The sequence below is a fragment of the Manacus vitellinus genome, unplaced genomic scaffold (assembly GCF_001715985.3).
Source record: "Manacus vitellinus isolate BGI_N305 unplaced genomic scaffold, ASM171598v3 scaffold_6_pilon, whole genome shotgun sequence".
Taxonomy (NCBI): domain Eukaryota; kingdom Metazoa; phylum Chordata; class Aves; order Passeriformes; family Pipridae; genus Manacus; species Manacus vitellinus.
The window spans coordinates 7,842,328-7,856,595 of record NW_021940750.1 but is presented as its reverse complement, the minus strand read 5'-3'; the positions used below and the strand labels follow the sequence as shown (position 1 = coordinate 7,856,595).

The window sequence follows — 14,268 nt, the reverse complement described above, 5'->3', positions numbered from 1 at the left end:
CGCTATAAAGTTTTTCCTAGTGGATATGTAAGCCCTCTTCTTACTTCCTGAGTACAAGAAGAACAGATAGCATCCTGGTTATGCCCTTCTTTGCATTAGAGTTGGGTTTTTTTCTTTTTATGTAGATGATCAGAGTTAGCCTCTCTTCCCTCACTGTCTCCTTGAGGGCTTATATTCTGTCCTCTCTGGACCATTTGTTATTGTCAGGGTCCTTCTGTGGATTTTCAGCAGAATTGTTCTCCAACCAACTGTTCCCCTGCTGTACTTACACAGTGGGGGGCTTTCCTGCCTAACTGTAGGACTTTTAACTTTCCCCTGTCAAATTGCATCCTGTTTTTATCAGGACACCACCGATTTGTGAGGATCCTTTGAAACTTTACCCATATCTTCCAGCAGACACCGGCTCCTCACATCTAGGTGTTATCTGCAAATTGACAAGAAGTCTGCAGTCTGTCATTTAGGTCTTTATTGACAATGTCAAATACCATGGGGCCTAGGACAGATCAGTGCAGAACCCTACTTAATGTTGCCTTTCATTTGGTTAACAAAGTTAAGTCTATTCATTGAGACTGTGCTCCTTCAACCTGCTTGAGAAAATGTCACTAAAATTTGTCATTTGAGTAGCGTAAAAGCCAAGATATCTACTGTTTCTCTTTTACCTTCAATATTGATCACCCTATCACAGACTGAAGTTAAACTGATGTGTTCTGGCAGCTCATATTAGCTGTTACTTATCTTCTTGTTATCAGCCCTGTGCATTCCAAAGGGAGGCAATAGGCAGAGTCCTAGGGTGGGCTACCAGCCACAGAAAGCCTGACACACAGGCTCAGCAGCTCCTTTGAGAACTACTGAATACCTTTTAATGTGTACGATGGTGGAAGCACCAGCATACTTCAGTCACTACCATTGCCTCTCTCTCTCTCATAGAAAAGCTAATTGGAGTGGTGAAGTCAGGGTCCTTCTTCTGGAAGAGGTATGAAGGACTCAGGAGCAGCAGAGAACTGAAAGAGACCGTGCTACATATTGTAAGGAAAGCATGGCCAGGATGGCAGGATGGGGAGGAACAGTTGGTATCTGTTTACAAATTGAGAGTCAGGCTGAGAAGAGGGGGAAGGCAGTTTGGAAGAGGTGGCTTACTTTGGGCTCTCCAAACATTTGTGGATCCACACTTCATTTAGCATTAATCCCCCCCTATGGGGAGAGAAAACCTGTCATATAGTTTGGATTTTAATTTTCCACACGTTTCCTTGTAAGCAGAAACATACGGGCATGTTTAGACCTTTTTGGTACCTGGAGAGGAATAAATGAGAGCCACTGGCTGGAAAGTTTTACCATCATTTTGATATTCCCTTTTCATCCCATTAAGGTTGTCTGGGAACTAGGAGTCAGCTGATCAGATTATTGCCAGACATTATCAAGCTGTCTATAATTAGCTTTTTATTGGTGAGAAGCCAGAAAATCCTCTTTGTTTGCAAGCTTGGACTATAGAGAAAGAAGAAAAATATTTAATGAAAGAGATTGTTTGGAAACTGTAGATCCTAATTAGTATCTGAGTCTAGTAGTGAAACTGCATGCAGCATTTCTCTGAAAAAAAGATGCTTTAAGCATCCTCTTGAGGAATGCTGCATTGCATTCTTGAAAGGCGCAGCATGTGTGGAGCTCTGTGCAGATATGGATGCTTTACTCTGTTCCTTTGGCACAGGTTTCTTACACTGAGCATGTTATATGGCTCCTTTTAGTGCCAATCTGTATTGAAAATTTAATACAAGATCAAACATAGGTTAAAAATTGGGCTATGCCTTCTTACAGCTAGGCTGTGCAGCTTGCTGACTCAGGATCAGTAACTTCAACTTTAGAGAAATTTGGATAAGTATTCAAATAGCTAGTTATTTTTATGTTGTGCATTAAAATTACAGTAGTTTAAGTCCAAGGTGACTTTTAAACTAAGATAACCCTTTACATTTTCAGCATCATCTTATGAGTCACATTACCTGATTTATTTTAGAAGCTAATTATATTCAAAATACTAACACGACTTACATTTTTAGTCTCATGTAGTAATGGTATTCCTTTTAATTCTTCCAGTGTACACTGTAAGCTCCATGTGCTTTTTGTAAACACCATTTACACAGTCTGCAGCACACAGAGATTAATGATACATCCATTAGTGGCATGGTTAGAAGGTTGCTGTCTATTCCAAGACAAATATTTTTCCTTTTTTCCCCTCCTGGTTTGTTGTTATTGTTGTTATAGTCCAATACTTTCTCTTCCCAAATACTTCAACCAGAACTTATCTCTACCATCTTTTCTCTTTTCTGAGGAAGAGCATCACCATGAAGGATGCGAGGTCTTCTGAAGTACAGGACTTTCCTAGTCTGCCCAATTAATTTGAGTCTTAGATATGAGAACAAAGCCTGTTCAATGATATATATATAAAGGTCTTAATGAAATGTCTGAATAAAAACCTGAAGCAGTAATATCAAAGCATTAATCATGTTCCCAAAGTAGAACCAGAGCAAGAATATGCACCATCTTCCTGCAATTTAAATATATTTTAAGTGAGCTGCTGGCTGCTACACTTAAGGTGAGATCATATCTGAAAGCAAAGTATTTTGCAGAGTTTAACTGTGCTTATTTCTGGGAATGACACTGTCAGTTTGTGCAATACAGATTGAGTCTGTAGTGGCTGGAGTACCTAGCACTTGCTAAAGAGTAACAATCCACACAGGTTGTTAAACTTCAGTGATTGAGTCAAGATTAAATACAGTAAAGAGGGAAGATCCACTTCAGGTTTAAGCAGTACTAGGTTTAGCTACTTCTCTCTGCATTGCAACCAAATAAATCAATACAGGCTGTTTTTTTCATTCTAAGGAGTGGGAAAAAACTAAGGTCATTTGGATGCAGACCCTTTTGCATGGATATATGAGAATGGTTCAACCACATGACTTGCCATTAGCTCTTGTATAGGACACCTGCTCCAGTCTCCAGGGGATATTTGCAAGGGCTGGCTTGCAGCACTGCAGATTACTATCCCTTGGTGAGTATAGCCAGCAGAGAAAAAAGGTGATTACAGCAGGAATGTGACTGGGGTTAAGTGATCTGCCAGAGGAGCTACTGCCATACATAGCTAGGGAAGCTGGTTTCCTCTGCCTGGATTTCAGTGTTATAAATGCTCCTCTTGGTCACCAGGCTGGCTGCACTGTGTTTCCTTAGCACCTTGTCCCAAAGTCTTAATTCCACTTCTCTGCCCAGACCTTGCCTCCTCAATAGACCTCAGCTCCCAACTCCCTTTCACCACTACCCCTTTCTGTGCCTCTGTCCCCACACTACTCTCAGCTGCAGTCTCTTCCTCTTGCAAGCATCTGTCTTTCTGTCATATGTGAAACTTGATTTCCACTTTCTCCTTTATTCCTGGGACCGGTAAGCCAGTAAGAGGATTTTTGTGCTCTCAAAGTTTCCAAATCCCCACTTTTTCTAGATCAAATTGTGACCTGGGTGGACTAAATATTTAAAGGATTTGGGTACCAAATTCTAAAGCATATCTCTATGGTATGCAGTACCATACTGGGTTTTATTTTCAGTTGGCCAGCTATAGATTACCAAGAGGATAACAGAAGGCACCTGCTTGACACAAGCAATATCTGCCAGATTTCCATTTGCAAAGCCAAACAGTGAGGGAATGAGATGCATCCAAAGAGACAGTCACCAGAGATCTTTAACGAGATATGTTTCCCTAGCCTGTTTTTCAAAAATACCTGAACTGTCTTGGCTGACATTTTCCAAAAGCAGACATCAAAGGCAGATATCGCACATGGAATATTTTAGTCCATAAACTTAAAAACCAACAATTTACAAGTTACCCTCTCCTACAGTGGAAGGCACAAGGCAATCTTAAAAATAGGCAGTGTGACCAGCTTACCTGAGTGATAGCGAACAGCAAACAAGACAGGAGTTTGGGAAACATTAACTTGCAACCCAAGATTCTCCTGTAAGGCAAAGGCATTTTCATCTCCCAGAACAACAGCAAATGGATTCCTGTTATGACTAACACAGTGTGCTGAGCCGAAGGATCGTAGGGTAGGGATATGCTAATGCTGCTTGCACAGCAATTTGTCCCATTTGCTTAAGTGTTCTGTTAACATGGACGGGTCTCAAGCCTTGCCTATAATGGGAATTTAGCCACTGGTATACAAAGTGTCTGGACGATTGTTCTGGCATGCAGATTTACCCTTTGGAGAAAATTGCCAGGCGAGCAAGGCTCTTGATATTGTTGTTCAATATCTCTATGTTAAAACCTGGACATGCTACTCCCAGACTTAGTTCTTAGCTCAGCCAAAATTTGAAGCCAAAAGTTCAGGCCAAACTGAGCTATTTGTGTAACCTGCAGAGGTATTCACACAGAAGAGGTTTCTGTGATAAGATGCTAAATGACAGCACTTTCAGTTGAACTTTATTTTGCGGGTTCAGAGAACAGCTGTAAAAGCGAGGAAAGCTGAAAAGTAAGGGTATTTTTTTAGTAAGAGACTCTAGTCACCTCTTTATAAGGGCTAAGAAAGAGAAAATGGAGTGACTTGATCAGAATCTGATAGTACCAATGCAACAAGGAAACACAAGCTTTTCAGGGTAGCAAAGGTGTGGCTAGTTAATTGCAGCTAAACAAAAAAAAATCAGGATAAAAATATAGTGATGTTTCTTAAACAATTAAAGTAATTAGCCTTTGAGAGAAAAGGGTGGTCATGGATCTTTTCTCGCTGGCACCGGTCAAGCCTAGATAGCTTCCTGAAAGATATTCTGGAATTCAAAATTACTTCAGGGTGGAATAAAATAGAATTCAAACCCGTCAACTGCCAAGATTTTAGTTACAACTTCCCACCATTGCTAACCACAGCTGGTGGTAAAGGTTAAAGGTGTAGATGTATTTTGGCTCTGCAGGTGCTTTAATCTTTGTTTTGCCCAGCCTTGTGCTGAGCAGGGATATACAAACTATCTCACTTATCTACTGGTACCAGATTGGTATGGCACCTCTCAAATTGTTGCAGCTTATGGAGCTGGCTGGCATGGATTTGAATCCACAAATTAAAATGTACAAATCTAGGCTTAACGTTCCTCTTGTGAAGAAAACCAGACAAATTTCCTGTTTCCTTGCTTAAACATCAGCAGTCACTTGGGCAGTGTGATGGACAGGGCCCTTCCTGTGGAGCTAATAGCATTAACCTCCTCCCTGTTCCCATGGTACATTTTACCCAGTAGTTGCAAGATGGCTATTTTATTTTATTTTATTTTATTTTATTTTATTTTACAGCAGGTGGGGACTCTTCAGCACTGCGTGACATACATGGTTTTAAAAATTAAAAGTTACTTATTGCTTAACCTGACACAATAAATCAGCTGCCAAATTGCGAATGATAACCAAATACGGTGGATAACTATCACACACTGCAGGAAGCAGGACAAGCAACATTTCTGAGTTGGGGAGATGTAGCCACTAGATGCTGTATTACAATGACTGTGAGACTTGCAGGGAACGGATGACTGTAGGTTTGCATCTGCAAGTAAACGGCACCGTTCTAATCACCAAAGAGCTGCTAGAGCTGATGCAGTGCACAATCAAGCTCACTGAGTTTTGAGAAAGTAGGAGGAGGATCTGAAGAAACTTCTAGGTTTCGTCTTTCTCAGTGAGCTCTGTTCCTCAGAGGGATTCACTGGGGGCCTATTATGAACATAGAAGGAGGGTGATAAAGTGTTTGGTGAGGTAAACAAATACTCCCAGCCAGAGTTGCACATGTCTGTTTAGGAAAACAATACATTTTCAAAACAATTCTCCCCTGACTGAATTAGGAAGTAAGTACAAGAATTCAATGTCTCTTCCATTTCTGAAAGCTGAATTACTAACAGCCTCAATATTTGCATTGGATCACAGTCGATTAAGATCATTTCAGTCCACCAAGAACTGAAAACATGCGTGTCTAAATATTTATAAGGGAGATACTCCCTCCAGGTTCATTTCCAACAGCCGTTTCCAATGCTGGGTCTCCAAATGGCCAAATCTTCCAGCAGAACTGTTTCCTGCACATCCATCTGCTCGCTCTGTTCAGATAAATACGTCTCTCCTGCTAGCCATGTGGTACTGACTTCTCTTCACCGTGTACATAGTTAGTGGGGATGCCCTGCAGAAGCTTTACTGTGAGTATGAGTCACAGAAAGAACCCAGCTGGATATCTGGAAACCCGTTTTGGTTTGTGAATTAGCAGGATGTGGGAGACTTTTTCTTTTCTTTTAAACCAGTCCATGAGGCAAGTCCAATATGGAATTACTGAGTTAATATATATGAATAAACTGCCTGTCATTTTTCACAGAGGCATTTCTATGACTCTAACTGGAAATGCCAAGTAAGAAATGAACAGAGAGACTGAAATCCACCCCCTAATTGCTCCGAAAGGCAGTTTCACAGAACGTGAAAGGCTGGCTCAGATTGGCAGTATGCAGAAAGCTACTGCCACTGCTGTACATGCTGCTGATCAGCAGATAAACAAAGCAATCCTTTTTCCAGGGTGGTAAAGCCAGTAGTAAATTTACGCAGCCATCTTTTTAATAGCTTTGAAAAATAAAGGAAAACAAGGCACAGTCATTTCAAGCTTCATTAGAAACAGAGTAAGAAAAAACAATGTGTGACAAATAGGAAGGGACAAACTTTGGATAAAGAAATGCTGCTAAGCTTTTAAAAATATACATGGTTTTTAACTGGCAATCAAATAGCAAGCAACCATCTTTTGAAATACGTGTGCACATTAATGGCAGGAACTGTTAAAATATATTGACATTCCATTATTAAAGCAAATGGGACAAAGCTCTGGTTACTAATGGCTGCATCACTCAAACAAATGTACCAGCAGTAGGGCTAGTTGTGCAGTCCTTGTTCAGCACATCTGCACCATCGGTGCTCTGCTGGTAAAAGCCTGTTTATGATTGTTCCTGGTAAGGTCTTTAAGTTTTAAATGTGTAATTGGATTAGGAATGTGTTCTGTCCATGTTAAGTGATCATAGTTTTGGACTAATTTATGTTGGAAGGAATTTTAGGAGGTCATCTAGGCAACCTCCTGTCCATGAAATGTAAAGTGAGATACAGAGAGGGTGTAGGGCTTACATCAGGGGTGCAGGGGAAGAGGATCAAGAACTGCATCATATTCTTGACCCAGCATCATATCCTCTCACCTGCAGTTACCATGCAAAAAGTGAAATCTGGCTATTCTTTGGTGTCACCTGAACTGTGATGACTTGGATTTCCAGGAGCAGTGAGTCTCCTTGCCAGAGACACACTGAGTAACACCACCTGCCATGGGAAATTTCTCTCCATGCCCTGGCACTTGACACTGCCAGCCTCTGAACTGATCCTTGTAGTGGCATTCTGCCTTCCTTCCCCAAATTGTGTCAATCCCAAAGTTGCCTTGGAATGCAGCTCTAGATGGGCTTATTTTTGGTGGCAACACATTCCAACAGGGCAGAGCCCCTTGTTTTCTATAGCAAAACTCCCTACAGGATCTCCTGGATAAAAGGTAATTACATACTATTTTTAAACCTAACAGCCTTGGATTAAGCCATATAAAAAATTTGATCCAATTTATCCTCCTTTTTCTTGTCACATAACAGTTAGACTGCCTTTTTGTATATTTTGGAGCTGCAGCCCTCAGTCTGAGAAGCAATGTCACTACAAATGAAGCCAGCCACTGCCACGAGATTGTGTGGCATTCCAAAGCTGCAGAGGGTCATTTATGTTCTCCCTCTCTGCCCCAGTTTTGTGTCTGTGTGTGTGTGCACGCGTGTGTGTGTATGTGTGTCCCAGGAGTAAACACAATCCCTTTGCTTTGCAATGCCAAAAATAGAAGCATTGGTATTTAAATTGCAAACAATCGCAGGGTTTGGCAAACAATCCATATGACTGCACCCTTTCTGAATCATGGGGCTGAGTCATTTCCCTCACCTAAGCTGCTCTCTTCTCCCGCAGTTTGCAGGAGCAGGGATAAATAAGGCACTAATGTTCTCCTGTCTGTCTGTCTGTCTGTCTCCCTGTCATACCCATCCCCTGCAGCCTGCCTGCTCCAGGCCGAGCTGGTGAATTACGAGAGGGTCAAGGAGTACTGCCTCAAAGTGCTTCAGAAGGAGGGTGAGAACTTCAAGGCGCTCTATCGATCGGGAGTGGCATTTTACCACCTGGGTGACTTCAACAAGGCCCTCTACTACCTGAAAGAGGCAAGATCCCGCCAGCCAACAGGTATGGGGAGGGGAGCAGGGATGTGGCTTTGCACTGAGTGCTTTTGTATTCCTTTTCATGAGACTTAGTCTGTCCCTGACTTGATTGCGTTGATTTCCACAGGGATGAGCATGACTCACTGTGTATCCTTTGCTGCACTCCCCTTCAGGCACTCTTGGGTAGTGCAGCAAGGTTGCAGTGCCCAAAGATTAACCATTGCCAAGGCTGCAGCATGACCTGGAAGATGACAGCATTACTGGAATGTGGTGTGGAGGGAATTCTACCTAGTTTATTTTTGAAGAAGAAAGCAGGATGGAGGAAGGGTGTACCCTGACCATTATATTTTCTGACACTGAGAAAAAGCTTTTTCCCCTTAGCAATGCCATGAGACTATTTGTAATCCTCAATAGCTGTGCCTTCCATCATCTCAGTAAAGATACTTTGATCAAGGAGACAGACATTTACCCACAAAGCAGTCATCAGGATGCTTCAACTTTTGCCATGAAATCAGCCAATTGCCTGTTAAGTATCTGTCATCCATCTGTCAAAACCTTACAGTTCATTTGGGGACAGCAATGAAATTGTATATCCAAACAACTTAACCTTGCTAGAACAACCATCTTTATGCTAACCTGCCCAGCCTCAGAAGGCAGGTGGAAGGCCATGAGGCAGAGTTATGGGGTTTTTTTTAGATAGTAATAGGGACATAAAACAGCACTATGGAAAATTAAAGGATCACAAGAAAGCAAAATGGAGGCCACGTGCAAAGAAAACACACAGAACGGCTCTTCAGCTGAACCTGAGAGGAAAGAGGGAGAACTGGGTGTGAAACAGGAGCGAGCCTGGGTCCTGGCAGAGCATGGTGGAGCTGATATTCATTGAACTAGAGGTGATAAGGGAGGCTGTCAGAGCTGGCTGTGCTTGATATCCTACAGGAATTGGCCCTGCAGGGCTCCTGCAGTGGCTGTGCCCTGGAGGAGCATCAGGGAGGGTGTGCTTGAGAGTGTGCTGGGATCTCCTTCCTCTTCCACTTCCCATAAGGGTGCTTGGTCCCATCTGCTGTGCTTGGCCATGGGCTCCGGGCAGTCTGACAGCACAGCTGTGCACCCCACACTCCCAGAGCAAACGTGTTTAAAAGCTCAGTTTAGCCTATTTTAGTTTACAGTGTGCCCTTCTGCTTTCAGCCCCTGCCAGAACCAGGAAATGGAGAAGCATATGCAAGAGAAAAACAGTCAGTGGAAAATAAGAAGTTATCCTAACCTTGAGGTTTTGACTAGGCTCAGATGTGAAAAATTACTTTTAGCTGAACCACTTTGCTTCCATTTTTTTAAATAGATGTTTCTGTACTTCTCTACCCACCCCCCCTCGTGATACTATTTATTTGGTATTCCTCATTGCTTCTTGAAATAAATACTAATTTATTCAACAGCAACAACTTCAAATACCATGCTTGCTACAAAAATGTACCAGAAAGTGTCCCTAAAGACCCTTTATGTATACAAAACCAGTTCTGGCCTTCAGCTCTGCATCAGAGACTCTTTCCTGTTATTTGTAGACCATTCAAGGCTGTTGTTTCACTGTTTTATTTATGATTATAGAAAACTTGGAGGGTATTCAGGGGGAAAGAATTGAGCATGTACAGTAAGAAAGGATGTGGCTGTTAAAACACAGCAGTAGAAATCAGGTAACACTATCAAGAATTATTATGTGACCAGGAATAAGTCAGTGTCTCCAGTTTTAGTATCTCCATCTGCAAAGTGTGATTGCTTTCCTTTATCTGAGGTTTCACTAGGCTCACTGGTAAAAGCACTTGTCTGTTATTACAGATATGTTCTGTGTGTTCTTTTTTTTTTCTAATAAGGAATGTTTTTGGCACAAATCACTGGTAGTTATTCTCTTTGGTGGGAGAGATTTTGTATGGTAAAGAGGAATTAGTTAGCAAAGGGTTTTACTGTTCTAAAGGGCTGTCAGCACAGCAGATCCCTTATGGCTATTTACTATCTATCCAGGGTAAAGGAAGGTTGGGTTGGGCCTGATTTCTTGTTCTGCCTCCAGACAAAAATCACAAAAGCAGATGGAACTAACACAAGATAATTGTATAACCCTCCTTACTCAGGGAGAGGGAAGCTATTGTTAAGTCATGTAAAGTATGCATGGAGCCCTCTGTGATCTCAGTGTGCAGAGGCTGGCGCAAGATAGGCAGCCAGACAGGCACCTTGCTGCAAGCCTTTCTCAGCCCTCTCACACTGGGGCAGATTGTCAAAGCTGGTACTGACTGGGACTGGGACCAGGACCAGACCATTAGCTAATATCAAATACAGGTCTCTGCTGGCCCTGTGCTGAGAGCCCACCTTCAGACATCCCATGGGCTGCCTGTACAAGATGTTTCCTGTGCTGTGTGGGGCAGGCTTGTGGCTGCACTGGGGGCTCTGCTTTCCTGGACTCCTGCAAATCAGAAGTCCTGGGAACAAAACCCAGGCCATGGTGTCTGCACAGAAGATAAGCAATTGGGCTTTGAAGCTACAGGAGAAGCAGAAATGACCTTTAAAACGGCATTAGGCCACACTGCAGAGGGACACAGGCACAGTCCTAAGAGCCAGGACACATATTTCCATTGCAGCTTTGCCAGTATCTCTTTGCATGGGTCCAGCCTCTCATCTGAGTTGTCCTGTTATTTCCACATCAGCCAAAGGGGATCACTTCTTCACTGAGAGATGAGAGTCTTCTCCTCATTAACATTTACACTTTGAAATACTTCCGTAGGCAGAGCTAGTATGGTGCAATACTATTTGGTAGAAAAAACCCTCACAAAGATCAGGCTCCACTTCTATAAACAGAGTGCTGATCTCATTATTTCTTCTTGGTAAACTAGTGGCCTCAAAAATGAAGCAAAACATGCCAAAACCTGCTAGAGAGATTTATAAGTAGCTCACAATAGGAGCATCTCCCGCCATCTATCAGGCTACACCTTATTTTGCCCCTGGCTTTCCAGGCGTGTGGAAGTCTCCCAGATAAGTGAAGCTGTGCCATCAGCAGTCACTACCTTATCTGAAAGCTAAAGGGGGCTGGCAGCCTTTCCTTTCCCAATTATGCACTGACCCTACTTCTGCTGCCTCTGCCAGGCGCCGAGTCCCTGCGGGCCCAGACAGGTGGGATTTCCTGACAAGCCCACGCAGTTATCCCTTTCCTTTTCACCGGCACCAGGCAGGCATTTAGTGCATGCACCTTGGTGGAGGGATGTGTACCCAGAGTGCAGCCCAGAGCCTAGAAGGGCACAGACAGAGAGGCTGCAGTGAGACGTGGGTAGCACAGCAGGACCCTGGCTGGGCTGTGTGCCCTGTCTTCACACAGCTGGGAGTGAGTCAGCCACCTGCCACCTGCACCCATTTTATTTTAAGTGTAAAATTCAGGGCTGCCCCCTCAAGTGAATTTCTTCATTCCCTAGCTGGGGTGGAGCACATCACTGTTTGGATGAGGAGGAGACAAGATTGCCCTCTGATTGGACTGCAGTGCAGTTCAGATTGGTTTCTGAGGATCTATTAAATGGACAAAGCTGGCTCTGGTTGGCTGTCTGAGCAAGGCTCTGAGCAAAGAACCATTTTTCAGCCAATACAGAAGTGAAAGTGGCTATGTTTTTGCTTGCTTCTGGTCCCACGTGGCTTTTGCCACTATGTGGGTGCTGCATGTGTGGGAGGTCACCCTCATGTTAGAAATCAACAGGATTTGATAAGGGATTGGCCACGACTGCAGAATCATTGGCTCTCTCTGGAGGCACATACCCATTTAGATCAACCTGTGATTCAGGGTGAACAGGTTCCCTTACAGCTGAGGCCAGGAGGTAAAACAAAACTCACATGTTCTGTGTGGTGTGTTGATGCTCTGAAATGCTGGAAGGAAAAAGAGGGCTCAGCTTATCACCTGCATGGTGCTGGGATCTCATAGCTCTCTACAGGGATGAATCAGTGGTTCTCTGCCCCTAGAAACTTCATTAGACAGGACAGACACAAGGCGGTATGCAGCATACAGCATATGACAAAAATGCAGATAGTGTTGTGGTGTCAGATAGTGTCACATCATTTTTATATTTCCAAATAGAAAAATTAAGGCAAGCAAGGGTACAAAGAGAATGTGAAGGATGCTCTTCCCAATTCTACTCACCATGGAAGGAGTAAAATAGATTGCAAATGGAATGAGAGTGAAAAGGCAGAGAGCATGAATGTACCTTCAGGGGCTTGCATGCAGGCACTGCAGGAAGGGAAGCCAATGGAGGTGCCATTCCACAAGTACAGGAGAGGACAACCTGGATAGTTTCAGCTGTGCAAGTTCCATTGCACTGACCAAGAGTAATCAGAGAGAAGGTAAAAACTAGCTGAGGCAAGACTGTGACCAACAGGAATTATGAGCACAACTCAGACCAGGTTCTCCAGAACCAAAGCTTCAGGGTTTGGTTCAGAGCCCCTTTCAGCTGATACTGTTCCAGCACACAGCGCTGGAGCTGTGCTGCTCCCCAAGTGATGTACCAAGGATGAAGATGCATCCTGTCTGTCTTCCACAGGGAGTTGTGTAACCACTGTACCTGTATGTGTGCGTTCTTTCCCTGCAGATACCAATGTCATACGATACATCCAGCTGACAGAGATGAAGCTCAGCAGATGTTCCCAGAGAGAGAAGGAAGCTTTGTGAAAATGAAGTCGCTTCAGTTGAAGTGCCCAAGGGGGAACATTTCCTTACTAGAAGCTCACTTGGTGGATTTTCCTGTTTGCTCTGCCTCATCCTCATCTCCTCATCCATCCACTCTCCCTTACTCTTCATTGAATACCAGTTTTGAAAAAAAAGAGACTTAGACGCTGCATATGGCTGCTTGCCAACCATGGTAATACCCCTTCCCCGTGGCAAAAGAGCACAACAGCTACAGCCAGCCTTGTTCCCAGACAGCGTCACACACCTGGAGTAGGCGATGCTGGGGGACCTGTCTGGTCTGGAACTGACTGCCTGTTACCTATTAAGGAAGCAACCTCAAGAACAACGACTTCCTGACCAGGCAGGTTGGAGACCAAGAGTTTCCGATCTGAGTGATCACTGGAGCTTGGAAGAGCTAAGAAACCAAGAGGGCCGCTGGTCATTTCACAGGGGACAGCAAATGCCTTTTTACCATCAGTTCCCTCTGCCTGCTTCTCCAGTGTGTGTTGTTGGTCTCCAGTGAGAGCTCACGTGCTCCCAGTCTAATGTCAATGAAAACTGTTTCTAAACATCCTCTTAATGAAAGCACAGAGCACCCTATGAACCCCCTGCAGAACTGTCCCGGTGCCAGAGAAGAAGGCTGTGGGCTACCACAGAGCGCTGAATGGACTGTGAAAGCATGGTGTACAGTGTGAGGGAAAAACTGTGAAATAATCCATTAAAGGCAAATAAAAATTATTCATAGGCAACAAGTCCAGGCATTGCTTTTCAGAGGCACCTGTTGCGTTCCCCGTGTCCAGACAGACAACATTGCCTAGTGGTGGGGCAGCATGGGGTGGAGAACAAGGGATATCTTCATTTTTACCTTGGCTCTGCCAATGCCTTGATGTGTGATCTTGGGCAAGTGACTTAGCCTCTTGGTGCCTCAGTTTCCCTATCTGTACACTAGGGATAAAAATACTTCCCTACCTCGCAGGGGTGTTGTGAGGATGTATTAGTTAATGTTTGTAAGTAACAGTACAGTGATGTACAGTGCTAAGTATTATCAGTACATTGGATTGAGGTCTTGATTCTGCCACCTTGTGTTAGTGCTTCCTGTGTCCTGTTTTTTTCTCTTGTAGGAGAACATGGTGCTGACAAACAGGGAAGGACCAAGAGCTTTGGAGCCTATTTCAGCAGCCCATAGGGCCTGTTTAGACCTTCTCCAGCAGTTTGACTGTTTCTAAGAGCTCAGGCTCCTTGGCTCAAAGGTCCTTTTCTGAAGCTGCCAGTAATGGGATCAGTAAGGGCCACAAACACATTTCCCATGTGACTTGCTGCAGCAGTGACCCACAGAGACC

The 14,268-nt window shown here is 43.7% G+C and overlaps 1 protein-coding gene across 1 annotated transcript in view; it reads left to right on the top strand.

Annotated features, from left to right (window-relative positions):
* TTC9 (tetratricopeptide repeat domain 9) overlaps positions 1–14,006 on the top strand; it is a 28,217-nt gene extending 14,211 nt beyond the window's left edge. Inside the window, 2 exon segments of the mRNA XM_029964367.1 lie at positions 8,087–8,269; positions 12,852–14,006. Of these exon segments, the coding sequence (XP_029820227.1) occupies positions 8,087–8,269; positions 12,852–12,931 (263 nt within the window). The 3' untranslated portion in view covers positions 12,932–14,006.
* The last annotated feature ends 262 nt before the right edge of the window (positions 14,007–14,268 follow it).